This window comes from Myotis daubentonii, chromosome 7, assembly GCF_963259705.1.
Source record: "Myotis daubentonii chromosome 7, mMyoDau2.1, whole genome shotgun sequence".
NCBI classification, from domain to species: domain Eukaryota; kingdom Metazoa; phylum Chordata; class Mammalia; order Chiroptera; family Vespertilionidae; genus Myotis; species Myotis daubentonii.
The window spans coordinates 22,791,257-22,818,169 of NC_081846.1; the positions used below are offsets into that span (position 1 = coordinate 22,791,257).

The 26,913-nt window shown below is 55.7% G+C and overlaps 2 protein-coding genes across 9 annotated transcripts; one reads left to right on the forward strand and one right to left on the reverse strand.

Annotated features, from left to right (window-relative positions):
- The first annotated feature begins 1,368 nt into the window (after positions 1-1,368).
- On the forward strand, positions 1,369-9,277 carry DNAJB2 (DnaJ heat shock protein family (Hsp40) member B2). 6 transcript variants are annotated; one of them, XM_059703247.1, is made up of 10 exons: positions 1,374-1,570; positions 1,846-1,945; positions 2,581-2,690; positions 3,641-3,694; positions 3,863-3,985; positions 4,743-4,835; positions 5,037-5,139; positions 5,314-5,384; positions 6,228-6,434; positions 9,066-9,277. In XM_059703247.1, the coding sequence occupies exons 2-10, from the start codon at positions 1,881-1,883 to the stop codon at positions 9,068-9,070; spliced, it is 831 nt and encodes a 276-aa protein (XP_059559230.1). In that variant the 5' UTR covers positions 1,374-1,570; positions 1,846-1,880; the 3' UTR covers positions 9,071-9,277. The 6 variants fall into 6 exon arrangements, with proteins under 6 accessions (XP_059559225.1, XP_059559228.1, XP_059559227.1 ...); XM_059703246.1 differs by lacking the exon at positions 9,066-9,277 and adding an exon at positions 7,507-8,417 and having other exon boundaries at positions 1,375-1,570; XM_059703244.1 differs by lacking the exon at positions 9,066-9,277 and having other exon boundaries at positions 1,371-1,570; positions 4,746-4,835; positions 6,228-6,735.
- Positions 9,278-9,973: 696 nt separating this feature from the next.
- On the reverse strand, positions 9,974-26,860 carry PTPRN (protein tyrosine phosphatase receptor type N). 3 transcript variants are annotated; one of them, XM_059703238.1, is made up of 23 exons: positions 26,636-26,860; positions 25,176-25,226; positions 24,829-24,942; positions 24,009-24,105; positions 22,869-23,130; positions 22,431-22,785; positions 21,882-22,016; positions 21,038-21,072; positions 20,101-20,369; positions 19,821-19,907; positions 19,439-19,518; positions 19,199-19,263; positions 18,322-18,540; positions 17,687-17,887; positions 17,442-17,589; positions 17,217-17,290; positions 16,900-16,977; positions 16,706-16,825; positions 14,670-14,836; positions 11,791-11,844; positions 11,078-11,142; positions 10,869-10,942; positions 9,974-10,650 (listed from the first exon to the last, which is right to left on the reverse strand). In XM_059703238.1, exons 1-23 carry the CDS (start codon positions 26,748-26,750, stop codon positions 10,579-10,581), a joined length of 2,937 nt encoding a protein of 978 aa, XP_059559221.1. In that variant the 5' UTR covers positions 26,751-26,860; the 3' UTR covers positions 9,974-10,578. The 3 variants fall into 3 exon arrangements, with proteins under 3 accessions (XP_059559221.1, XP_059559222.1, XP_059559224.1); XM_059703239.1 differs by having other exon boundaries at positions 21,882-22,013; positions 26,636-26,856; XM_059703241.1 differs by lacking the exon at positions 25,176-25,226 and having other exon boundaries at positions 21,882-22,013; positions 26,636-26,857.
- Positions 26,861-26,913: the final 53 nt, after the last annotated feature.

Here is a 26,913-nt window from a genome sequence, read left to right on the forward strand (position 1 = left end):
CTGGCCTGGCTGCCTTCAAGACCTACGCAATGGGAATTCCCCAAATGGAGGCAGGAGGCTCAGGCTGTGGGCAGCCAGGACAACCGGACAAAGTTCTCTTATTGGAGGATGTAGCTGAGCTATTCAGCCAAAATGAGCTTCTAAATACTCCCTCTGAATACCACTTCTAAATACCACTCTTTTTGCCCATGTCTGGCTCAAGCCCTTCTCTTCAGAGAAGCATTTCTGGGTCATAAAGCCTAAACACCCTTCTGGCTTCATAGCCATTGCTGCTTGGGCCAACAATGATGCCAGGGAAGACTGTACTACGACTGACTACATACCCCACCTCATCTGACTTTCAAACAGCCCTAGCCTTTCCCTGTATTTAGGGAGGGAAAATGGCGTCCTTAGAGTTTTCCCCAAATCACATAGTACTGTCAGGCTGCAAATCCAGATCTATTTCCAAACCTTTGGGGTTTCCCAGTGGGCTGTATTAACGGGCTGGTATCTTACCGAGTTGAGCCTGAGGAGGCAGGGATTGGGCCACAGTCTCCTTTTTATATCCTGGCCACATCTACTATGGAGAAGATGTGCAATTAATGCTTGGTGGATATCAAGCAGGAGCCAGTTCTGGAAAGTTCTCTAAATCTCCCATGAAGCTTGAACCCAGGAGTCATTTTGAGGCAGAAGTCTACTTAATAGGATCACGTTGGGAAGGAAAGTCTTAAAACAAGGGAGTTTCTTTTCCTTTTTTTTTTTTTTTTTTTTTTTTTTTGGTTTTCCTTTTCCCCTTTAACCCTACTTCCCCAAATGTGTCAAAACTGCCAGTAAGAGGCTCGCAACCGTGCATTATTTAATCATCCAATGGCTGTTTCTGAACCCCACCACTGTACCTGAGCCCTAACACTCTAGTACAAAAAAGACACAAGCTCTGCCCTGTGGAATTTACATTTTAGTGGGCGAAGTACATGTCAATCAAATAAACAAATAAATGCTCATTTGTAACTCTGACAAGTGTGATTAAGGATGCCACAAGACGCTATGAGAGAGAGGCAGGTCTCTCCTCTTTTGAGGACCTGGGGCTAGAGGTGGAATCTGAAAAAGGGGGAGGATTTAGGCCCAAAGGGGAAATCTATGAGTCCTTGAGGTGGCGATTTCCTCCGGGGTGAGTTAACTATTGATCATTGAGCCTGTTTAGAGAAAAGCGACAGCGGGACCAGGGGCCAGGTGGCTTGTTGGTTGACAAGTGTGTCAGCCTGGATGGAGCTCACCACGGTCTCCCAGGTCCCAGCTGGGGATGACGTCTTCCCGGTGCCTGCCCAAAATAGCCGGCTCCGCCCCCATCTCCCGGCAGCCCGTGCAGCAGCACCCCCACCCCACCCCCACCCCTCCCCGCACCCCAGGTGACCGGCCGGGCCGGCCTCCTCTGACTCTAGTAGTTTCCGTGCAGCTGACGCATGCCTGCGCGCACAGCTGGGCCGGGAGCGTCCTACGCAGCAGCCGCGAGCCCGGCAGCGGGTGCCAGACGGTTCCCTGCGGGGTGCAGGGGCGGGGCGCCGCAGGGGCCCCAGGACTCCGGGCGGAGGAGGTGCGGGCAGGGCGCCTGTTCAGACTGGCGGCTCTGGGCCCTGCTGCGGAGTTAGGGGGCTGCTGCGATAGGGCTCCCTGGGCCTGGGCACCGAGATAGCCGGTGGCACCGGCCTGCGGGGGCCGATAAGGCTGCTCGAGCGAGCCTAGTCACCGCCGCGAGCAGAGCCGGTGGGCTCCGCTTCCCCTGGAAACGCCGCCCGCCACCTGGGGGGGCTCCGGCCCCAGGGAGGCGCCCTTGGGTCTTTCTTCCTGACTCGTCCTTCTCTCCTGCAGCCCGCGGAGGCCCGCCTGACTGCTGACAAGTTGCCATGGCATCCTACTATGAGATCCTAGACGTGCCGCCCAGTGCCTCCGCGGATGACATCAAGAAGGCGTAAGTGCCTCCCCTGCGCACCGCAAAGCCTCTCCCACCGCCGCCTCCCACCACCAGCGCCTTGGGGCCCTTCAGACGCAGAACCAGGCCCTTGACATCTGTAGGGAGGGGGGAGGCCCCCGATGAGTAGGAGGACGTCCAGAGCTGTGAAGTTCTGCTGGGAGCGGGGTCCTTCTTTAGCAAACTTTCCCTTCCCCTCCCTTGCAGTCCCCTCCCCTCCCCCCGCCCCCCCCCCCCCAGATGGGGGCTTTCTCAGGATGCTGGGTAAAGATGCCCAGGCACTGACCAGGAGGGACCACTGCCCCTCTCTACCCTCCATGGCCACCTGTACCCCCCCCCCCCCCACCTTTGCAACCCCAGCCCCATGGAGCCCCAGGGAGAGTGAGGGCTGGGCCTTCTCACCCCCACAGTATCACCTGTTACTACAAGTAGTCCTAGCACTGGCTGCAGCGGAGAGATAGGCTTCCGCTAAAGCGCTAAAGCACCGCAGCGGAGGCCGCCCAGCAGCTGGGGGGGAACAGGCTCACGTATGAAAGGACATGGGCTGGCTAATGGGAAAGTGGGTCATTCTGTTCTGTGATGGGAAGTGCCTGCATTTGTCCCTCGGCCCTTCCCTCTGAACCCACTTCCTGCAGGTACCGGCGGAAGGCTCTTCAGTGGCACCCAGACAAGAACCCGGATAATAAAGAGTTTGCTGAGAAGAAGTTCAAGGAAGTGGCGGAGGCGTATGAAGTGCTGTCAGACCGTAAGGCCAGGGACAGAGCAGGGCAGCACCCATCACCCCCACTTCCTGCCCCCCCCACACACACACACTTCCCACAGGGACTCTGGGACCTTGTTCCTTCAAATGAGCACCTACTCTGTGCAAACTACCTTTTTGTTCTTCCCCTAATCCTCTGAGCTCAGTGTCTGCTCCCCAGTGTTTGGTAGTTGCAACATGGGTCCTGACAAAGGAGAGGGTGCCCGGCATGTATGCCCAGCCGCCTCTGTGCCAGGCATGGGTGGGTGTAATCTCCAGGAGTGTTCACAGCCATCCTGCAAGGCAGAATTTATCACCCCCATTTCACTGGCAAGGGGACTGAGGCTGGGAGAGGTGAAGTTACGTGCTCAAGATCACACAGCTGGAATATGAGTCCAAGTCCTTTTTTCATTCATTCAAAAAATACTCATTGAATGTTTATGGTGCTGGGCCCTTGCTGGGTACTGGGGAACAATGGAGGACAAGAAGGCACTGTCCTCATCCTGATGGGTTTATCACATTCTGGTCAGGGAAGATTGACATTACCCAAATAAATAGATAGACAAGAGTATTCCTAAGGAAAGTAGCAGGAGGACGTGAGAGGGATGTTGCGATGGTCCCAGAGGCCTCTCTGAGAAAGTGACACGTAGGCTAAGCCCTGACCAGGAATAACACAGTCATAATGAGCTAACATTTACAGAACACTTACTATGTATCAGGCACTGTGTTAAGCCGTTTCCATGAATTGTCTCATTTAATCCTGCAACAACCCTCAGAGGTAGGTGCTGTTATGTCCATTTTACAGATGAGCTGCAGCTAAAACCTATAACCCCTGTCCCCTTTGCACCTTGCTGCCCCCAAGTGTCAGTCTCTGGGCAGTCTTCTGAGGGACTTAGGCCAAAAGGGGAGGCCGTTATCCCAGAGGCAGGGAGAAACGACCTGGTCTCTTCTTCCAGAGCATAAGCGAGAGATCTATGACCGCTATGGCCGGGAAGGGCTGACTGGAGCAGGTAGGTGGAGTGGTGGGGCCCAGAAATGGAAGTGGGTCAGGGAGGAGACGGGGAGGGCAGCTGCTCATGATGGGTGCTCTCTCGGGGCTCCTGGCCATGCCTGAGGTGGGGTCCCCTGGCTCGGCCAGGATGTAGACTCTAAGCCCCCTCAATCTGCCTCTCCTCCAGGAACTGGCCCATCTCGGGCGGAAGCTGGCAGCAGTGGGCCTGGCTTCACCTTCACCTTCCGCAGCCCCGAGGAGGTCTTCCGGGAGTTCTTCGGGACTGGGGACCCTTTTGCGGAGCTCTTTGGTGAGTGGACTCCAGAGGCCCCTGACTAGCTTGACGTCCCCCTGCAGGCCCGCCCTCCGTCAGCTGGGAAGTCCTGATGGGGAAGGCTGAGAGGGAAGCAGAATTCCACAGACGGAAGATGTGGGGGTGGATCCAGTGAGAGCGGGGACAGAACCTTACACAGGCCTCAGCTCACGTGACCCAGGAGTGGCACTTCAGAGACTCGTCTTATGAAACGATAACAATGATACATTGTTAGGCCTCCACAATGACAGCCATGAAGCAAGGCTCGAAGCCTCATGTGACAGAGATAATGCCATCACAAACAAAAACAGTTACCATTTTTTGAAATGATTAATATGAACTCTGTGAGGCAGATAATTTTATCCCCATTTGCAGATGACAAAACTGAGGCACATTCAAATCACTTGCTTAGAGATACAGCAGATGGCAGAGCGGGACTCGTCGCTGTGTTGGCCTGACATACACCGTACTGCTCTTCTTATATGGAAGGAACTCTCTGTCCTCCCTCACTCCTCCCCTCCCACCTCCTTCCTTTATTCTTTATTGTGGACAGAACGTACTACTGAACCTTTTCATCTATAATATTAAAAAGGAATTTATTTATAAATAAGTTCAAGCAGACAAGAAAAAAATCAGACTTAGGATTTATGATTAGCAGCTTATGTTTCTAGACTTTAAAGCAGGATTCACAGATTTTTTATTTTTTTGAAGACATCCCTTCCCCAGGTGATTGTTAATCTGCTTACTGTTGCAGAAGAACTGGGCCCCTTCTCAGAGCTTCAGAACCGGGGTTCCCGGCCTGCAGGCCCCTTCTTTGCCTTCTCTACCTCCTTCCCTGGACACACTGGTAAGTGCCGTCCCTTCCCATTTTCACCATCTCTGCATCCTGGAACCCCTCGCCTCAGCTCCTGGCTTTTCCAAGGCGCTCTGGTGCATCCGGAGCCCTGCCTGTGGAGAGAGCACACAGGTTCCTGGCCCATTGTGACCGCAGCCTGCTGCATACAACCCCGGTCTAACAACCTCTCCTCCTCCTCTGTCCCAATGCCAGAAATCTCCTCCTCGTCTTTCTCCTTCAGTCCTGGGGCTGGTGCTTTTCGCTCTGTCTCTACATCCACCGCCTTTGTCCAGGGACACCGCATCACGACACGCAGGTGAGGGCTCCTTCTGGGACCATACTGGGTGGAGGGGGAGCTGCATGCAACTAGAAAGTCGGCCCCTTGAGGGAAGAGCCCAGTCTGTCCTGTTCACTGCAGCATCCCAGAGCCTGGACGAGCGCCTGTGGGACTCAGGCATGCCCGCTGAATGACCTGTGCTGTCTCCCACAGAATCATGGAGAACGGGCAGGAGCGGGTGGAAGTGGAGGAGGACGGGCAGCTGAAGTCAGTCTCGATCAATGGTGAGGAGCAGCCCTGTCGCTCAGTCCCTGGCAGGAAGCCCCAGCCCCATGCCCCAAAGCTACCTCCCCAAACTGCTGCAGTCTCAACTCCCTCAGAGCAGGGAGGGAATGGCAACCACAGGCCAGACTTGCAGGATCTCTGGATGGTGATCATGGGGATGGGGACCAGGACAGGGAACTGAGGAGCCTCCCAGGGCACAGCTAATGACTGTCATCATTAGTGGGGTGCATTTGCAGGACTCTACTATTTTTAAAGCACTTGCATGCATACCATGTCCTCTATATTCTTCAAACGGCCGGGGAAAGCAGGGCAGTTGGTGTTTGCCCTAGTTTTCACTTGAGGAAGCTGTGCCTCAGCACAGTTAAATGGCTATAAACCCAAGTACCCTCAGGTCCAAGGCTCTGTCCTAGTTAGTGAGGAGGAAATCCAGGAATGAAACTCAGGACGCAGGATTCCTGGAGCTGAACTCTTACCACAACTCCTTGCTGTACAGGGTGGTCGCCATGGCTACCCTTTCATGCCTGCCGACCTGCTGACCCTGGGAACACTGTGCTGTCTTGCTTCACCATCGGGACAATTTGGCAATGCAGGATTTCTCATCATTCCCATTTTATAGATGAGGGAAGGGTGGCTCAGGGAGGTAGAATGACTTGCCCAAGGCGGGAGCTCATGCTGGAACTGAATCCCTGCCCATGTTCATAACCACTATGCTAGGTGTTGACATGCATGGATGCCATTTCCAAAAGAGGAGCTGGAAGTGGTCAGAGTGCTGCATGGGGCCAGCCTGGCAGCATTCCCCTGGCCTGGGCCAGGGGGCCTCATGGTGCCTGTGACTCCTGTAGGTATCCCAGACGACCTGGCACTGGGTTTGGAGCTGAGCCGTCGGGAACAGCAACCGGCTGTCACCTCCAGATCTGGGGGCGCTCAGGTGCAGCGGTCCCCTGCCTCACGCCCTTTTGACAGCAGCCTCTTGGAGGAGGATGAGGACATGCAGCTTGCCATGGCCTACAGCCTGTCAGAGATGGAGGCAGCTGGGAAGAAACCGGCAGGTGGGCGGGACGCACAGCGAAGACGGCAGGGGCAGCCCAAGGCCCAGTACCAAGATCCGGGCATGGGGGGGACTCAGGAGAGTGCAAGGAGTGACACAGCCAAACCTGGCTCACCCGTGGAGGTTAAGGCCGCTCAGTGCCTCATCCTCTGATCGCCAAGCTCAACCCACCCCAATTCTGGGTGACCTGGGTCCTGCTCACTGTCAGAACAGAGGGGGATGTGGCCCCTCCAACCCCATGCTCCCCCTACAGTTTCCCTCTCGGTCCCCTGCACTCTGGTGTGGACTCAGGCTTTGCTCTGCTGAGCTGATAGGTCCCTGGTGAAGCCCAGCGGTGGGAGGACCTGAGGAGCCAGGATGCACTTCTTATGTGATGGGGGCTTTCTAAGGGGCATTAGTGGTTTGGGGCAGGCCTTTTGTGCCCAGCAACCTGTGTTGCTGATGATGTCAAGGAAGGAGGACTTGGCCTGGGGTTCTCTGAGCCCAAGTCGGCAGCTCCACTGGGGAGTCTTGGCTCTCCCTGTCCAGCTGCGGGCACCCTGCCCTGGTTTCTGTGCTGTGCTGAGCTCTGACTGTCTCTGTTGCTTCCCTTCTGGTGCTGCTGCTCTTCCTTATTCTGCAATTCCCCGTGGGCCGCATCGCTTGCTTTCACTGCTGTCTGGCTAGGACTCCCTTCTTCCTTCCCCAAGAAGGCCTCTGTGTGTCGAGGAAGATGCTGTGGCCGGTAGGGCCATAAGGTCTTCCGGGGAGGCTGGCTGGGTGGGGTGGGAGCCTCTGGGCCATCCAGATTCGGAACCGGAGTCCGCTCCTCCTCCCTTCTTCTTGCTGCCTCAGCCTGCCCTAGGCCTTGGGACTAGGCAGAGGTGAGGCCGGCTAACCCGGGAGCAGTGGGATAAAGCCAGGGTGCCCAGGAGGGAGGCCTACAAGGGGACCGTGCCCCATCCCACTTCACCATGCGTCAGGGCTCAGGGAGAGGCCACAGGGCCAGCCCAGGTCTGCATGCTCTGTGGCACCACCCTCCACGGCTTGCTGCTGACCCTCTCTCCTGTCACCCACCCCCACTCTCTTCCCAGATGTGTTCTGAGCTGGATGTCCAGGATCCAGAGTCGATGCACAGTTCCTACAGGACAGCGCCCTCCTCTGTGGGCTGGGAGGGGACTCTCCATTCCTCTCCCTCACCTGTGCTGAGCATAGAGCTGGGCCTGGGTGGTGGGTGGGGTCTGGGTGGGAGACGACATCAGTAGTCTTAGCCTGTAAACTCTTCACTGGGTGTTTGGTGCTGTCTCTTGGAGACTACTAGTCCCAGAATGCAACACACCCTGCCTCATTTCTGATAGATTGTGCTTGGGGGAAGTGGTGTGTGGTTATGGAGCTGTGCATCTTGGGACATGTAGTTCCACTCCAGGTCGGCCTGTCACTGGCTGTGATGTGGGGAGAACTTATCATTTAATATGCCCCTAGCAGGGATGGTGAAAATGTGGATGAAGGGGTAATGGTCTGAGCTTCCATTCCCCTGACACCTCTTGCTAGCAGCGGGGTTAGCGTGTAGAAATCAAAGCCCTGTGGCATCTGGGAGAGGCTCTTTTCTTGTGGACAGTACAGGGGTCTGAGGAACAGCTGGGACGGGGTCACTAAAAGCTGATGGGTGTGGACCGGCAGAGAGCTTGAAGGGAAGGGCCCTCTGGGGTGTGTGTGTGTGTGCGCGTGTGGATCTGGGATTGGCATGCGATGGGAACTCCAGGCATGTTGCTGCTTGTATGGCTTCTATGGCCTCTGACCCTGCTGACCATTCTTTCCAACACCACAGCTGAGCTGCCTCTCCTCCTCCCTGCCTGGGGAGCCCCATGGCCAGGGAGGGGAGCGGTGGAGCTGGGCTATGCCAGACCCTGTGACATTGTGTCTCAGAGACCTCTCAAAGCCAGCTGGGCTGAGCTCAGGCCAGAGGAAAACACTGGAAGTTGGTCAATAAAGCTGAGTTTCGAGAGCTCGGTGGTGCTGTGCTCCTGTGTCCTTCCTTCCCAGGGAGGCCCGGGGACCTATGGGACCAGTGGGTGGCACACCTTCCTTTATTGCCCAAACACCTAGAGGTTGCAAGCCTTCCCAGCTGACAGCAGACATCCCCTCTTTGGCTGGTCTGCTACCCCCCCCCCCCCCCACAGCAGCACGTGTGGAATCCTGAGAAGTGCTCCCATTCTTCTGCCCTCACCTCCTGGGGCCCCACAAATGGCTTTCCCAGGCAGCTGTGTTTCCCCTTAAGCAGGGGCCCAACACACTGCAGCACAGCTAGGACCAGACTAAGGTATGACTTGACTGAAAGCCTAAGGACAACAAAAAGCAGGGAACATGTGGTGAGAGCCTGTAGAAATGTACATAGACTGAGCCCTTTCACAGATTTCCTTAGCCCAAAGCCAGTGGCGGGTCTCAGGGGCCCGCCTCCCCCACGTGGAGTGGCACAGGTCTGCCCCACTCAGGGGCCAGGCCCCCAGCTCATCAGGACCCAGGGAGGAGAAAGCCAGGTACCTCTCCTGTTCTACAGATACGTGTAGAGCTGCCCCTCCAGCCACGGGGCAAGCACCTTCCCATCGCCACGCAGGGCGGTGTGGCTCACCACCCACTCTCTCTCCCATTCCAGGATAAACGCTTGGCCTCATCGTCCATAGCCAAAGGGCCCATAGTGTATTTTTCTGAAAGCAAGGAAGCAGCCTAACCTGAAAGAAGAATTTCAAGCTTCTGTCTTGAGGGAGAGAGATCTTCTGGAATTTTGCCAAGTGGTGGTTTTGCCCACTCCTAGCCTTTGAGAGGTCAAACATACTGGAATGTATGAAGATTAAACAAGTAAATGCATGCGCCTCAGTCGAGCCCAGGTGAGGCATAGGAGGACCAGCGGGCTCATCGCTGGTCCCTTCGCTCCCTGCAAGTGGCAGATGGTACTTGCCCTGTTTGCCAGGTGAGGGGGACTGAGCCTTGGCAAGGTGAAGTGGCCGTAACTCCCAAGGAGCTCAGGCCCAAGGTTCATTTTGTCTCATTTCTGTGTCCACCACCTTTGTCCAAAGATGCTCAGGATACACAGGGAGGGCGCGTCTGGGACCATACAGGAAGGGCAGTTCTGGGAGCAAAGGGATCGGGAAGAGGTGCCCCTTGCCACCAGGTGACTGACTGTTGTGACGTCTCTCAGCCTTGGTCTACCTGAGTTTAGCTCATTTTGCCTGAGGCGTGGCGGGCAGTTTGTTTAATCTTAAGCTCAATCCTGCACAACGTACATCATTCCTGAGGCCCAAGGGCACAAAGCAGCTGCCTGGGCACGGAGCAGAGCGGCATGGAAGAGGGTTGGCATGCCTGGGTTCGAGTCCTAGCTCCACCTCTTCTAAGTATGTGGGCACTAGGACACTGCCTGACACCCAGGAGGCCTGGTCATTCGTTCCCATTCGGACCCTGGAGAGCCTGCGCCCCGCCCGAGGACCGCAGGCTGGCAGGCTGGCTCCAGACAGGCTGCGGCCCGGGCCTGGAAGCAGAGCAGACAGGAGTGCGTGGGAGTCCAGGTTGCAGCTGCACACACAACACACTAACTTTATTCACAATGATACAAAAGTAGATTTTTCTAGAAATGTTCTGTGCCAGAGGGAGAGAGTTGAGCAGCACGTGACAAAAGGCAGGGTGTTGGGAGAGGAGCTCTGAGGGGGAGGGCGGGAGGGGGAGGGGCCAGAATGTGGGTCAGGGCACCAGGACCGCAGGCAGCAGGGGCTGGGGAAGCAGGGGAAGCTGGGTGTGGGGCCCTTCCACCCTGTTCTGTCCACACTGGAGGGTGGGAGGAGGGGGTGTCCCTACAGACATGTTAGGAGCATCCAGGAGAGTGAGAGGTGGGCCAGGGAAGTCAGGCAGGAGGCGGCTCTGGGTGCAGTGACTGCCCACAACTCTCCTCCTGGCTGACTGCCAGCTCCCCCATGGGACGCCTGGGCTCCACGTGTGTGGGGCTGAGCAGGCCTGCCCGTCCCCACTTCCTCTACCTTCCTAACACTCCTCTTGGAAGGGCTTTTGCCCAGGAGGGGCCAAGGTGCGGGTGCGGAATGAGGAATGAGTACACAGATAGATGCTCACACAGGCATAGAAGGGACGGAGCCTGGCTGCCCACTGGGGGCCCCGCGGGCTCACTGGGGCAGGGCCTTGAGAATGGCATTCACCTCTTCCGCCACAGCTGTCAGGGCAAATTCAAACTGGTCCTGGGAAGGGCAGTGGGAGGAGGGTCATGGGAAGGCCTGGTCTCTGCTCAGGCCTCCAGGGGCCTTTAGGAAGGGGAGCAGGGAGGTCACTTGGGGGGGGGGGCAGTCTTCCTGGGGGAGGTACACAGCAGGCGGGGAGGCAGGCGGGAGAGGCAGCTGCTGCTGGTTTTCCTGGGGGAAAGGTGGCAGTGAGGGTTGGGGCAGGGAAGAACAGTCACCTTAGAGCGGACCAGGCCAGGTCGCTGGTCACGGACATGCTCCAGGGTGGCGGCGATGTCGATCTCCTTCACTCCTGGGGGCAGGGGGCACAGGGCTGCTCAGGGGGTGTCCAGAGGAGGACAGGACCCAGAAAGTTGGGCCATCCTGGGGTGGGAGGCTTGGACAAAGCCTGGGGCTGGGCTGCAGGCACCGTGGGGAAGGTCCTCACCTTTTGCCATGCGGTTCAGTACCATGTCGATGAGGACGTAGGTGCCAGTCCGCCCTGCACCATCACTGAAACAGGAGAGGGCCACAGCCTCGGCTCAGCTCAGAATCCAGCAGATAGGGGGAGGCGGGGAGGAGATATGAAGGCTTGGGGTGGGAGGACACTGGTGGAGCCATTAGAATTGGCTCGGAGAGGGTGTCAGTGAGCCAAGGTTGAGGGAACGGTTACAGCTCCTGGGCCCGGGGAATTGGGCCCTGAGTTGGAAGCCTGTGGCCTCTGGGGTGTCACTTGGGCAGTGGGCCAATAAGAAAGAAGAGCCCGGGCTCAACCCTAGGGTGGAGGAGGCAGGAGGAAATGGGATGGGTTTCCAGCTGGTTTTTGTGTAAATGGCCAGATGGTATATATTTCTACCTTTGTGGGTCACGTATAGTCTCTGTTGCTCCTTTTTCTTTTTTCCCCTTTAACCATTAAAAATTGTGAACACCATTCTTAGCTCATGGGCCATTAAAAAACACGGTAAGCTGAAGATAGCCCCCGGGCTGTAGGTTGCCGGCAGGCATCCGGGGGACAGGCAGGTGGTGTGCATGGAGATGTGCACAGGGCAGGGTGTAGGGCCAGAGGAGCGAGTTTTAGGAATGCCCCACCTCAGGGCCCTCTGGGCTAGGTCGATCATCTTGTCCCCTGCCATCCCCATCCCACAGCCCCTCTCCACGCACCTGCAGTGCACAATGATGGGGCAGGAGCGTCCCCGGTAACACTTGTTCACCTTCCTGCAACAAGAAATGGGTGTGAGGGCCAGTGAGCATCAGCAGAGGGAAAGGAAAAGCGAAACACACATCTGTGGACCTCTCTTTCTTTTCTCCCCACAAGCCCAGAACAGAGGAGGGAAGAGGGCTGGAGAGAGGAGTCCGGGCTGAAGGCAAAGAATGAGATGGTGTAGTAGGTAGCACTGGGCTTGCCTTGTCACTTAAAAGCTCTGTGCCCAAACTACACACCTAGAACAACTGATTTTACCTCTTTGAGCCTCAGTGTTCTAACCTGTAAAATGGGGTGATAATAGTAAACTTTTCCTTAGGGTTCTTATGTCTACATGAGAGAATCCATGTAAATAACTAAGTGCAAGGTCTAGCACACAGTAGATGCTCAATAAATGTAGTTACTCTTAATGATAATACATAATATTAACAGCCACAGCTCCCAGAAGTACAGGGAGGATGGGCTTTTTGATGAGTTCAAAGATGTCTATCTTGCTACATCACTACTCCACCCCTCTGTCCTCCTCAACTGCCCAGGCTGACCGCTTCACCACCAGGTTCCCTTCAGTGCTCATCAGCTGTGAGGTCCTATAGCTCTAGGCACAAAGCTCCTTTGACCAGGGCAGGACAGTCCCTCAACCCGAAGCATTATGCTGCTTGCTGCCTATCCCCCTGGATCAGCCTCACCTCAGCGCAGGCACTCCATGGTTGGGTCACATTCAGACTTGCGGTCCACTTGGACCTCAGACTCTTCTCTGCTGCCCTCACCACAGCTCACCAAGGAGCAGAGGATTTCTTCTTCCTTTAGTGACCCAGCCTGACCTGCCCTTGCCCATTATAACCTTCTTGCTTTGAGAGTAACCTACAGAATCCTGATACCCGCAATGGGCCAGGAGTAGGGAGGACTGTCTTAGGGGTTAACAAATTGTTTCAGGGGAAGATTCCCCCAGACTTGTAGGGGCAAGGTGACTTTGAGTGGTTTTAAAGGAGTCCACATGGTTTTCTAGCACATTGATTCACATGTCAGAGGGCTGGGGTTGAACAGAAGTTGCAGTAGTGGTTCCCAACCATCTAATAATAATGATAACAAAGAGTATTGAGAATTGAGCCTTGCTATGTGCCAGGCACTTAAACTAGATTTTGCAGACTTTATCCTATTGATTCTTGCCACAACCCACTAAAGTATGGCTGGGTCATCACCTCATCTCACAGGTAAGGAAACAGAGGGAGGTCAGTGAACTTGCTCGGGGTCACTTTCTGAGACTTCCCTCTGGCGGACCTTCAGTAAATACAATATTAAAGAGCATTTAATTTGTTCTGGGTGCCTAATGCAAACTGAGTTTACATAATTCAGCCTAAAGCAAAGGAACATAACCTTTTAGCTTACCTGAGCAGCCTTAAAATGGGTCCATGTTCTAGAAAGATTTTTAAAATGTGGAAAACAGGAAATAGCTCTGATGCCCCCGCCTTGGTTTTGAGAAGCCAGTGCCTCAGGCCCAATGGGCCCCAGTTAGAAACCATTGTTCTGAGGCTCAGAAACTCTCCCCAGGTCTTCACCCAACTCTGCTCCCCTGCTCTCTGCCCAGCACCTAGAGGCCTCAGGCTAGCCTGGCCAGGGGCGCAGAAGCAGGAGGAGGCCGGTGCGGGGCAGGCCCTGCCAGGGTGGCAGGCTTCAGCCACCTGCCTGGGGAGAGGAAAGCACAGGAAGCTGAAGCCTGCCTGGCTGTGGTTTAGGTGTCAGGACAGGGTGAGTCCCTCAGCTTCCTGTCCCAGCCCCCACCCCTGTCCACTGAGCCCCTGGAGAATCCAGAGATCCTCGGGCACTCCCTTTGATTTGTCCCTTCTCTGTGTCTCCCTAACCCCAGCTCTCCCAGCAGCCTTTGGGGTGGTCCCTGGCCCTGTGTTCTGTCTGTTTGTCCATGCAGCGGCCACACCTGCCAATGATCACTTTTGTGACTATGCAACTGGAGTGAGAATACTAGCTGCAGATCACAAAAATGACACTGGCAGCTGTGTGTGTGTGTGTGTGTGTGTGTGTGTATGTGGGGGGGGAAGAGAGGGAGAGATGGAGACATATAGAGACAAGGGGAAGGGAGGACAGACAAAAGAGGCAGAAATAAATAGAGATGGGAGGGAGGTGAAGAAACAGATGGTTGGGAACAAGAAAGGGTACAGATAGAGAGAAATGGGCTAGAGGGTAAGAGTGAGACAGTGATACAGAGAGATTTAAAAAATAAAGAGGAGAGGGGGGGTGGAGAGGAAAGGGAAGGGAGGGAAAGAGAAGGAAAGTCAGAGGGAACGAGAAATAAAAAATAGAGGCAAAGAGGCAGAGAGGGATAAAGAGGGGAGATGGGCAGGAGGGAGTAAGAGAGAGAGAGGGGACAGCAGACACAGATGTAGTGCCAGAGGCCAGGAAGAGCAGGACAGGAGGAAACCGGAGAGTGAGGAGGCAGGGGCCAAGTAGAGAGAGAGAAGGAGAGGGGAGGAGCCAGAAATAAAGTGAGCCTCTCTTGGGAGAAATAGGTAAATGAGAAGGAGCTAGACAGAGAGGCAGGGGAGAAAAAGGGCCTGATAGAGAAGAAATGGAGCTGGACCACAGAGGTGGAGGGATGGGCACGGAAAGAGAGCATCAGTCCTGGTTTGGGGCCGTTTGGAAGGGGGAGCTGGAGATGAGGCCAGGCTCTGAGTCAGGGAGGGTCTGTCTCCCAAGGCCAGGAGGATCTGGTGGGGCTAGGGGAACGTGGGGAACCCAGCTCCCAGCCCCCTGATCCCCGACTCTTGGGAGCCTCCCTCAGGACGCCCCATTGATCGCCCGGGCCAGCAACGTCCAGTGAGCTCACCTGCGGAAGTCCAGCAGGGGCCGAGTGGAGGCCGGAGTGCCCTCTGCCGGCCAGCTGAGGAAGTGGAACTGCGTGAGGGTGCGCGTCTCTTGGGTCTGCACGTTCTTCAGATAGAAGCTCCGCACCAGGAAGTCCTCGCACCAGATGTGCTCAGACACCAGGTTCACCTGCCCGGGAATGGGGTCCGGGTCTGAGCACCTCGGGCCCTTTCCATGTCTGCGTGCTCACTCCTTGGCTTCTCCAGCCTCAGAGGCCCCTTCAAATTCTAAATCCTCAAGACGCTTACCCAACCAGCGGTGCCCAAGAATCCTAGCTGCCTGCGTCACTTACCTACTGCTTAGGTCAACCGGGGGCTTTTCCACCCAGACATAACTAGAATGAGCTTCTTGAGGCCAGTTTCTCCCTCCTCTTCCTCACACAGTGTAGGAAAGTGTCTGTGCTACACACAAACTGACATTCTGCAATATTTTCATTTGATTTTTTTTTTCTTTATGAGCAAGACCAATACAAAAACTTTTTTTAAAAAAGCTATTGAGTGTTCCTCTGGTGATGAAAAGCTTCCATCCAGTGCTCATCTGGTGACGAGGAGCTTCTGTGGTGCTCTTGGTGTCTCCTGTCATACAGGGGGACCCTCCCATTGGTTGGGAATTGGTTCTTCCTTCCCCTGCTTTGCCTCAGTTCCCTACCGGTCCTCTCTCCTAAAAAAAAGTTCGTTCCTATTTTTCATAAGCCACATGTGACTAATGGTATTTATTTCTTCACTTTGGCTTCCAGGGAACTCAGAGCTAAGTTGGGCTTAACTGAAGTAGGTCTTAATCATGGTCTTTGGGCATACTTCTCTGTCTCTTGGCTCTTAACTTCTTGCCTCAGTTTCAGCAGTTTTATAGTTTTACTAGAGACCTGGTGCACGAATTTGTGCATGGGTGGCGTCCCTCCATCTAGCCAACAATTGAGCTGATCAAGGCCAGCTGGCCAGGGGGAGGGACCATGGGAGGTGGGCTGGCTGTGGGAGGTTGGCTGCATTGAGTGTCTGCCCCCTGGTGGTCAGTGCATGTCACAGCAACCGGTTGTAATGGGTGCTTAGGCTTTTATATATATACTAGGGGCCCGGTGCACGAAATTCGTGCACTGGGTGTGTGTGTGGGGGGGTGTCCCTCAGCCTAGCCTGCCCCCTCTCACATACTGGGAAGCCCTCAGGCGTTGACCCCCATCACCCTCCAATCACAGGATCGGCCCCTTGCCCAGGCCTGATGCCCCTGGCCTAGGCGTCCGGCCCGGGCAGCGGGGACCTGCAGTGGCAGCAGGGGGTGCCACGATCGCGCGGGCTCCGCCCCTGCCCCTGCAGGAAGCCTCTGGCTGAGGCGTCCGGCCTGGGCAGCGGGGACCCACAGCTGCAGCGGCCCCGCGATCGTGGGCTTCGCTTTAGGCCCAGGCAAGGGACCCCTAGCTCCCGGGACTGCCAGCTTCGACCGTGCCCAGCTCCCATTGCTGGCTCCACCCCTACTTCCTGCTATCACTGGCCAGGGCGGAAAAGGCACCTGATTCTCCGATCATGGCTGGGGGGCAGGGCAAAGGCGGCCCCAGGGCCGTCTTTGCCCTGCCCCCCAGCTCTTAGCTCCCCCCTGGGTTTCCAATCACTGTCAGTGGCAGGGGGCTTCTTCCTGCTTTCCCTTTCGCCTCCCTGCATTGTGCCTACATATGCAAATTAACCACCATCTTGTTGGCAGTTAACTGCCAATCTTAGTTGGCAGTTAACTGCCAATCTTAGTTGGCAGTTAATTTGCATATAGCCCTGATTAGCCAATGAAAAGGGTATCGTCGTACGCCAATTACCATTTTTCTCTTTTATTAGTGTAGATAGATTTCTGTAACTGTTATGATAAGTCCTTAACAATGCTTCTGGGCCCTGAACTGTATGTGAATATATATGTGTATGCATATGTATGTGTATATACCTCTAATATTCATACATGTATGAATGCTTATCATCCACGTTCCCCACTCCCATTGTCCCCTGTCCGTGGGGTCCTGCTGACCTCATATATGTGGTAGAGGGAGGAGCCCTCGTCTGGCCAGTAGCGATCACACTGCTTGACACCGTCCTCTACCAGTGGGGTCAGCATGACGATGACAGTGCAGCCACTCTCCCACACCATCTAGGGACAGAGACTCAGTAAGCTCCATTCTAAACTCACTGGGACCTGGAGAAGCCCTCCCTCCAAGAACCCACCTGCCAGAAGTCTGCGATTGTATGGGACAGCGGGCCCTGTGTGGCTATGTAGGCTGGCATCCGAGGGTCGTGCTCAATCTGGGAGCCGGGAAGATACACCATGAGCCAGAATGGGACATGCCTCTGTGGAAAGGGTTGGCCAAAGGGAGCAGGCCAGGGTCTGGGAAAGCCTGAGAACCCCCCATTTCCATGTTAGGATATCAGGCCCCACAATTCCAGGGCCTCAGGTGGGGTGGGTGGTGATCATACCGGAATGGAGTTTATGGGAAAAGAATAAAAATGGGGCGGAGGTGGGGGCAGGAGCCAGGACCACTTACAATGGGGCTGGCGTTGATGTAATCACTCCGAGAAGGGCTGCTCTCCACCTTCAGCTTGATGCGGGCGTGATCATCTGCACAGACCCCGCATCCCACCCCAGGTACCCCTCCAGTTATTGGGGTCCTGGCATCTCCGCCACTCAGCTTGAACCAGGAGCCCAGCCTCTTCCCCCAAGCCCTCCAGAATGCCCAGCAGAGAGAGGTCAGCCAGCAGGGCTCACTCACAGGGCAGGAAGTCTGGGTGACGATTCTTTTTGATGTTGCCCTCCCCCTGGGCGGTGGCACAGGTGTTGGGCTCTGCCTGGTAGGCACACAGAGCCTGCCACTCCTGGGCCAAGCGATCCCGGTTCCGAAGGTGGTCCTCCATGTATGCCTGCGGGGACACCACAGCCTGGCTCTGGGCCACTCTGTGAGCCCTGCTTCTCCCACCATCCTGCCCCTCACCCTTCTGGGCCCAGGCTGGTCCTGACCAGAATCATGTGTCCCGTGGAGATGTCCATGTTGGCCTGGGCGGGCTCCTCGCACCAGGACGGGGTGCTGCTGTGGGAGCTGGGGCTGGCCTGGGCCGCATCACTGAACTGGGAGGACACGCTGCTCACCCGCGAAGGCTCTGGCGGACCCTCTGCCCGGTTGAACAGGGACTTTGTGGCCATGTGCTGGCGGCACAGGTCCTGCAGAGGAAGGATCCAGAGGGATGCAAGGGTTGCCTGAAGCTTTTCAACAGGGTCCTGCGTTCAATTCTGGGTCCCTAGGCTCATCCTTGATTGATTTTGAATGACACCATCTCCTTTGGGGTGGAGCTCCCTGCCCTGGCCCTTGTCCTTTTGGGGGCTGTTCTGCATGGTGGTGCCTATGACTACCTCAGATATTACAGAGTGGGATCCCAGAACCCCAGAATTGTAGAACTGGGAAGAACTTAGGGACCAGCTGCTTCCTAGTCCAACCCATTCAAAACACTCCCACTGGGGCTCCTCCAGCACCTGCCAAACATTCTGAGGGATGGGCACTCACTCCCCACCCAACTCCCCACCCTCATCCCAGGTGAGACCCAGGCTCCCAGGCCCCTTCCATTCCCTCTCCTCTACAAGCTTCTGGGGCTGCGCACCTGGTACTCAAATGTGGTGTCGCCATGGGCCCCCTCAGGTCCCAGGGCTGCCAGGCGCTCCTTGTCCCGCTTCCGAGCATGCTGCCGCACACACAGAGCCACGGCCAGCGCCACCAGCAGCCCGGCCACACCCACCAGCGCCACCAGAGTCAGCAGCACTGAGCGCATGGGAGAGGTGCTGCGGGCCTGTCGGGGAAGGACTGCAGCTGCCTCCTCTCTCTGTGGGAACAAGGTAGAATTGAGGGGGACAATGCTGGGGAGAGATTTAGGAGCTGCTTCTCACCCCTGTCCCATGCCACACTCCTGCTAAGATAACTCCTGAGGCAAAGCTGGGAGAGCAGAGGCATGGTGGTACAGGCAGAAGGGCTCAGATGGACCCCAAATCCTCCTTCTCAGTCCCCGTGAGACCAACTCAGCCACACTACACTACTCGAGGCTTAGTGGGTGACCCCACCAGGAGTCCTTGCATTTAAAAATGGAACCAGAGAAGTGGAGAGACAACCCAAGGAGTCGAATGGACTGTGAGGCATCAGTGTTGGATGAAGAATCGAAATGTAGTTTGAGTTTAATGTTTTTCTGTGCAAGGTTGTCCCTTGGAATTTAGAGATTGCTCCGAAGGCTGTATGCTTTCCACTAGTTCTTGCCAAGCATGCTGCCTTCCTATGTATGGAGGGCTGGTCCTACAGGGAGGAGCCACTGGGGCCATCTGCTGGCCAGAAAAAAAACTGCATGGGGAAGGGCTGCTTTGGAGAAGTCGGTGAGCCAGCCAAGTTTATTGGAGGGTTCAGCTTCCCGTTCTCCTGTCAAGTTTGCCTTCATCTCCTGTGGGAAACGTGAGCCCTCTGGGGCTTTGACTGATTGTGCAGTTAGCTCGTACCTGTCCCACTCCTGTCTGCAAGATCTGCAGCCCTGTCTGTGCTTCCAGTTCAGACTTCACCAGACCTACAGGGAGGACATAGGTCAGGCTCTCTCCAGCCCCGTGTGGTCCCCACCTCATGTCATGCTATGCCAGTTGGCAGGTGGAGCTCATGTGGACTTGGACTATTTCAAAGGGAGCATCCATCATGGGCCTGGGTATATCCTACTAGGGCTGGGGCTGGGGCCAGGCAGGATTTACCAGCTTGCTGGGTCACATCAGCCAGAGACAGGTTCTGTTCATTGTGCCGGATGCGGAAGGTGAGAGCTGGTCCCACCACACTGCCGAATAGGAGCTATGTTACTGCCTCACCCACCATAGACCCAAGACTCTGAAAGAGAGGCCAGCTCTGACCCTCTTCCAATTAGAAGATGGGGTTGGAGCCAATCAGAGATGCCCTACAAGGGTATCTGAAGCCAGAGAGACACTGGATGAGGCCCGCAGCAGGGCTAGTTGTGGCTGTACCTTCAATGCATCTGGGAGCATCTCTTACCCTACCTTGGACTCTTCCCCTCCTCCCTTGAGCTCCTCCAGCCACCTCCCCACTCAGCCACCTGCCTCCCCAGCCCGATACCAGCCCCACCTGATGTTGATGAAGCTGCCCGAGGACATGTGCACATGCTCAGCCAGGATCTCCAGCAGCTTCACTCCCACAGCCAGACTCAGGGGCCTGGAGGTGGGCAGCAGGCAGAGGAAGAGGCGGACCCTGTTGGCCACTTTCCTGAAAAAGGCCACCTCCGAGGGTGCAGAGCAGCCCACCCCCCTGTCTGCTTCCCATGTGGATTTCTACTCTCTGCTTCCTGCCAGGCAAGCCAGCCCAACCCCCAGGGGACTGGAAGGCTTCCCCAGGCTGCAGCCCTTACTTCTGGTCAGTGACAATGTAACCATACTCCTCTGCTGATGGCCGAGCTGAAGGCTGCCCCGCCACCGTGGGCTGGCTCGGGCCCAGTGGACTTTTCTTCTCCATCAGGACAGGCATGGCAGGGGGGCCAGCAGCTTTGGGGGGCTCAGAGCTCAGCACCTGCTGGGCTTTATCGGAGGTGGGGTGGGCAGTGGGGTATCCAGGCAGGGAGGGTGTGGGCAGGGAGGGTGCAGGCTCCGCTGCATCTCCCTGCACCTGCTCCTCCATTGTCTGTTTAGAAGAGATGATAAAAGTATGGTCTCTGTATAGTGGAAGGACTGGGGGTGGGTTTGGGCTGGGGGTCTATACCCTGGACCTTGAGCTTCCTGCAGTGGTGCTTAGGACTTGTTTCTTTCTGTATCCCCAGGGCTCAGTGCAGGTTTAGGCACAGAGAGGGCACCCAAAAAAGTAAGCCAAGTAGATGAATGAATGAAGGATTGAATGAGTGGGACCTGATCTGTGATAATCCACAGGATGGGGCTGGAGTGGGGGGGATCTGGGGAGCGTGGTTAGGGTAGGTAGAAGGTGAATAGGCAGGCAATAGTTTTTAGACTCTGATTTAGCCACAAAATCTTAGACGTGAAACAGATAGAGCTCCTCAAGTTCCAAGAGCACTAGGAACCTGCCTGCTCACAGCGCCCCTCTTCCCCTAGGGCTCCTCAGAGCATGGTCTCAAATGATTGTATTGAAAAAAGCAGTGAATCAAGAAATGCTAGCTTCTAGTCTGAGCTCTGCCATCAACTTGAGGTGAAACTTAGGCAATGACTATGGGCCTCAGTTTCCCCAAAACGAGGGGTTGGAGAAGACAGATTCTGGGTCCTGATCCTGAGGTTTGGATTTCAGCAAGGGGGTTTGCTGCCGTGGGGCACTTATGAATCAGAGAGGTAATGGGAACTCACTTTCTTGATGTCAGCTCCAATGTTTACAATCCCTCCTGTGAAGACAGGGAAAACAAGACTCTGGGCAAAGGGCCAGGGCCAAGGCCAAGGTCCACACAACACAGATGGGAGGAAGGGCCAGAGGCCTGAGCCTGTTACACCTGCAGCGGCCTCTTTCCTCAGTCAGTGACCAAGACTCTATCATTGGTCTCATCTTTAGCCTGGCCTCATGTCTCTGTGCTTCCTTTTTTTTAAATTGATGTCAGAGAGGAAGGGAGAGGGAGAGAGAGACAGAAACATCAATGATGAGAGAGAATCATTGATCAGCTGCCTCCTGCTCAACCCCTACTGGGGATCAAGCCCACAACCTGGGCATGTGCCCTTAGTCGGAATCGAACCTGGAACCCTTCAGTCCGCAAGCCGATGCTTTATCCACTGAGCCAAACTGGCTAGGGCTCTGTGCTTCTTTCTTAATTGTTTTATTAACTTTTCTCTCTGTCATTGGCCACACCTCTCAAAACTATTTGTGCAGTCCACCCTCTACGCATAAATATTGCCTTCTTTGAATTGGCCATGACCCTCTTTAGGTCTTCATTATCATCCACCTACCTTTCCCAGTGTCTCCTGATTCCTGCTCACATATCCTGTTGACTTCTCTTTCCATTACTTCCACCCGCTAGTCCTTTTCTGGTCTAACCCCTCAGCTCATCACTGCACCCCCTTGCTCCCTGCCCTTTGCTGGCAATGACTCCATGTCTCAAAAGAACTCTGACCTTGACCCTGACCCTTCCCCTTTAGGCTGCTACATTTGGTCTTGAGAGGTGGGGCACGAGACCATTGCTAGTCTCTCTGCCTGAACACTCACCTGGATTTCGTCCTGCACCCTTGGGCAGCAGCTGCAGCAGGGTCGAGAGAGTGGAGAGCTGCTCAGGGGTCAGCTGACGCAGCTCCACCCTGTAGCCCGCCAGCACAGCTGCCAGTCTCTGCAGAGTCACATCTGCTGGGAGCCAAACACAGAGCTAAGGGCTGGTGGCAATAGGGACTTGTAGGACTCAGATGCGTGAGTTGGGGGTAGGAGGGAACTAGCATATTTAAGAGGTTTTTCTCAAACACCAAGGCACTAATGTCCTCCCCTTCCTGCCCTTGTCCACACTTTGGGGGAAAGGCCTTCCTGGGGCCAAGACCAAGCTTAGGCCCACCATGGACACCTAGACGCTCCATCTGAGAGTCATGTCAGCTCCCCCCCACTGTATCCACACTGTCTACCTAGTGCCTGGCACAGATCGGGTATCAGTAAACATTAGTTCAATGTATGAATGGCTTTAAGGACAAATTAACAAGTACGGGGAGAGTCAGGATAGCTCCCCCCACCTCCCAAGCAGCTCCCATAGGCAGATGCTGAGGACCTTGTTACCTGGCTGCTCTGCTGGGGAAGGCGGCTTCTCCCCGAGACCCTCCAGTCCTTCCTCCTCATAGCCTTCTGAGGAGTCCTCTGCCTGGCTGCTGTCCCCTTGCGCTGGCAAGTTTGGTGCCCGGGCCCTGCTGGGCACTGGCAGCTCCTGGGCCAGGTAGAGCAGACCTGATTCCTGGAAAAGCTGAGCAGGTGAAGGCCCTGGAGGGTCCCCATAGGAGTGGCCAGGGTGAGCCCCAAACATGCCTTTGGGGGCAGTTCTGCTGAAGAGAGCAGGGGGTTCAGCCTTGGACAGGGGGCCAACACTGACCATCCCTGGGGAGCTCTCTGAGTCCCGGGAACCATCACGGGAGCCAAACTGTGGAAAACCAGAGGTGCAAGTGAGAGCAGACATCAGGGCTGGGGGGTTGGGGCGGGGGTGGGGCAGTGTGTAGGGCTCACCTGATGGAACAGGTAGGGCTGCAGCAGGGTAGCTTCATAACTCAGGGCAGGGTGAGGGGGCTGTGGGGACAGCAGCAGATTCTCCAAGAGCGGGGGCAGCAGCTCAGCCTGCAGAGGGGACAGGGAGGAGCCAGCCCCAGCCCCATCCCCACCTGCTGGAGGTCGAAGCAGTCGGTGTGGGGCTGCAGGGGCGGGACGAGTAGGGATGCCCTGTAAAAGCAGTTCCTCAGCGGGACCAGGTCTCCTGGGCACCAAGCCAGATCTGGGGAGGAAAGCAAAGTGTGGGGGGGAGGGGGAGGAGGTTGGTGTGGGGCAAGGGCATACGGAGCCTACAAGGCAGAGCCGATGGGGCCAGACAGGCTCAGGAGTTTAGAGTGAGGCTGACCTCTTACAAAATGAGGCAAGCTCAGGGGAGGAGAGAGTAGCATGGGGAAGGCCAGAAGGCCAAGCCTGGGGAAGAAGTTATACTAGTAGCCTCCCTGGTAAGCCTGGGTCCCTGAAACACAGGGGCAGAAGCTAGGGAAACGTGAGGCTAGGGATGGAGAAGGGGAGAACAGCAGCAGGGGAAGGCAGCCTGGAGCCTGTCTAGATGAACCGTGGCTGCACTGCCCCACTGCCCCTGTGTGCATGTCCCCACTCCTGACTCTCCATGTAGGTTCAAATATTCAATACTCTGCACCCCTGCCCCACTCTGCCTTCTTCAAACTGGTATCATCATCTGTGCCCCATGCCCTCATTTCCTTTCCTCTGCTTTACAGGGTCTGAACAATGCCTTCAGAGGCCCTTACCACACAAAAATGACAGTATAACTACCATATACAATTCCACACAGTAATGAGACTGAACATTAAACAACTTCAGTCCAATAAAATTCTAATTTTTCCAGAATGACTATTTTGACGCTTCTTCTAAAATACCAAATATCCAAGTTTTTACAACATTTAAAAAATACCCCTGTTTTGCTGGATCCCTGGGGATGAACTCAGCTCCTACCGGGTATATGACCATTCCTGAATTTCTTGAACCCATACCTCAGCCTGCTGACCTTGGCACCCATGTCCCTCCCCCCTCCCTCTGTCCACCAGCAAGACCACAGACCCACCAGCCTTATGGTGCTAGTGGTTGAGAAATAAAGCCTACCTGTCCCTTAGGTGGGGCTCGGGGGGGCGAAGCCTGGGGATGCGTTCCATCTCCTGGGAGATCACATACTGGGTGAGGTCATCATGCCAGGACAATCCTGCCAGGGGACAGGATAGGGTAAGGTTGGCTCAGCACAGTCTGAGGGTCCAGTAACAGGGGCCAGTAGAGATCTCCACTGTACCCCTCCCTGCAGTGTATTGAGTTTGGCAGAGCAGGAGCAGTGGAGAGGTCCGGAGACCTGGTGGGTGATCTGAGCTGTCCTCCTCCCACCCTCAGGAACAGATTTTGGAGTCAGACTGCCTCCAAACCTAAGACTAGGTTTCAATCCTCTGCCACTCACTAATTGTGTGACCTTGGGCAATTTGCTGAAATTTTCTGAGCCTCTGTTTTCTCATCTGTAATATGGGGGTTTATACCTCCTAAGATTGTTGTGATAATTAAAATAACACAATATGAAATGGTTAGAATAGTACCTGTCACATAGTGAACTTTCAATAAATGCTATTATCATTATCATAATTATTATTTCTATTCTTCTTTTTGTTAATCCTGAACCTTAGTGTTCTTTTTTCCAGTGGCTTCTTCTAGAAGCCTCCTCTGGATTCCTTCAGAGAGTCTAAGTGTGAAGAGCCCATCTCTAGGGTTCCACCCCACTCCTGTCTTGCTTCCTTGTCCAGCAAGGCCTGGAAAGGTGTGGCTCTGAGAATGGGTGTGATAGAAATGTTTCATGAGAGAAATCCTTGAGTCAGGTGGCCCCTCACTTCCCCACCCTTATCAAATCAAGTTCCAGTCTCTCTCCTCCAGTGCACACAGACCTCACCTTGGGACATGAGCTGTCGGAGCACACCTTGTAAGCGTTGAAGAACTGGGGACGTGACTTGCAAAAGGGGCCGAGCCTGCCCCACTCCCACCTGGCACTGTCCAAATAAGCCATCTAAGAGCACAAAAGTTGTGTTAATACAGGATGTGAACAAAAAGCCTTTCAAAGTCCAGGTTGCAAATGGGCAGGACTCTCCACATCTCCTCCCTTGGCTTCCGAGAGGTCTGCTCCTCCAGGCTAGTTGCCCTTCTGCCCAAGCCCAGTACCCCGTCTCCTTTCTAGGCCTCCCCCCCCAAGTCTTTATTGTGCCCCCCCCCCATCTTGTAAATCCTACACCCAGGCCTCACCCTGAATACAGACTTCGAGGTGAGAGCAGAGTCTACGGTCAAACAGACAGCCTGTAGAGAGACAGGTGAGCAGAGGTTCAGACAACCACACATAGAATAGTCAGATGAATGGACAGGCTGGGAAAGAGAGAAGCAGATGGGTCCACTTTTCCATCCTAAAGAAGAGAAGGGAAGAGGCCTAGAATTCTTGAGAAGGAAACACAGCGTCTGGCTTTGGGTTTTAAGCATCTGTGAGTCTTGGATCCTTTCCCTAAAGGTTCAGTTTGCTTAACTGAATGATGGGGGAAAGGAGCTTTCCATGTGCATGGGGGTAGGATCATACTCTTCTGTCTCATAGAATTACCATGGGGGAGTTTGGGGCCAAATTCTGAGAAAAGGGGGATTTTCCTCCCCAAATCTCCAAAAGCATCCTAACTATGATAGCCCGGGACTCAGAAGCGGTAAAAACCCTCGCACATCTCCCCTCTGTGTGGGAAAGGGGAAAGGGTGGGGTGACTTTAAGGCAGTGCTCCCCACTCTCGGTGGCCCCGGTTCTTTGGCGCTGTCCGCGGTGCTGAAGCCTGGGGCCTGGAGCCGTGGAGGGCTTGCCTGGAAGCAGTTATGGGAAGGGAGGGGTGACAGGGCGAGGAGTCTCCATGGGACCTGACCCCTCCACCGCTCGCTCCAGCCTTCATCTACCATCCTACCAACACGGCGCCACAGGAAGTATCCTTCATTTGCCTCCAAGCCCGTGGTGAAGGAGGACGCCAGACGGCTAGGCTGCACCCCTTCTCCCACGAGCCCCTAACCCCCACCCTCCCCCGGCCCATGAGTCAGCGCTGACTGTCTCTGTCCGATGAGATGTGAGTCAGCACTGGGCCAGGCTGTGGGGAAGGGGATGGGAGAAGACCCTTCCCTCTTCACCCTCTTCTGCCCCCTCCCCCAGCTGTCACCCTCTTGTCGGAAATCAGAACACAGCAATCGGGCTCTCTGGGCACAAAGAGAAACCCCGACTGTCCCCTTGGCCTGATTTTCTACAGAGAGCGGGGGCTCCTAAGCTCGGGCCCCGACGCCTGCCTCCCGGAGATCAGGATGCCCCCGCCCTCCTCCTACCCCCCTCGCCACCCCTCAGCACCGGTCGCCACTTGGGCGCCTCGGCACGACTTGGTTCTCCCGTGGACTTGGAGCCTGTCTATAAGTCCTCTGTCCACACGCACCCCTGTTCCTCCCCCCAAACCGCGATCTTCCCCTGAGACCACTTCTCTAAGGTCCCGCCCCGTATTCCCAGCCCTGCCTCCAGGCCTACGCCCCTTTCCTGTCTGACGCCCTCTTGTCTTCCTCATCTCGCCAGGCCTCCCCCTACCCGACTCCACACAGATTCTACCCGAGATCCCACCTTGGAGACACTTCCCCGCACCCCGCACTGAGTTTTGCTCCCGGCACCATACTCCTCCACCCCGGCTCCCCCCGTTCCTCCTGACCGTGAGCACTAATGGCGCTGCAGCCTCCCGGGCGGCAGCTCAGCAGCAGGAGGCAGAGGAGCACCCGGAGACCTCCGGATCCTCCAGGACCCCCAGGCCGCCGCGGGCGCCGCATCCTTCCGGGCTCCGCGCGCTTGCTGCCCAGCCTGAGCCGCAGCGACGCCGGCGGGAGCCGGCCGGAGGGTCCAAGGCGGGGCCTGCCACTCCCCACCCACCTACGAGGCGGGGTCTGCACGCCCCTCTCGCTGCAACTTGGCCAACCCCGGGCGGGCCGTGAC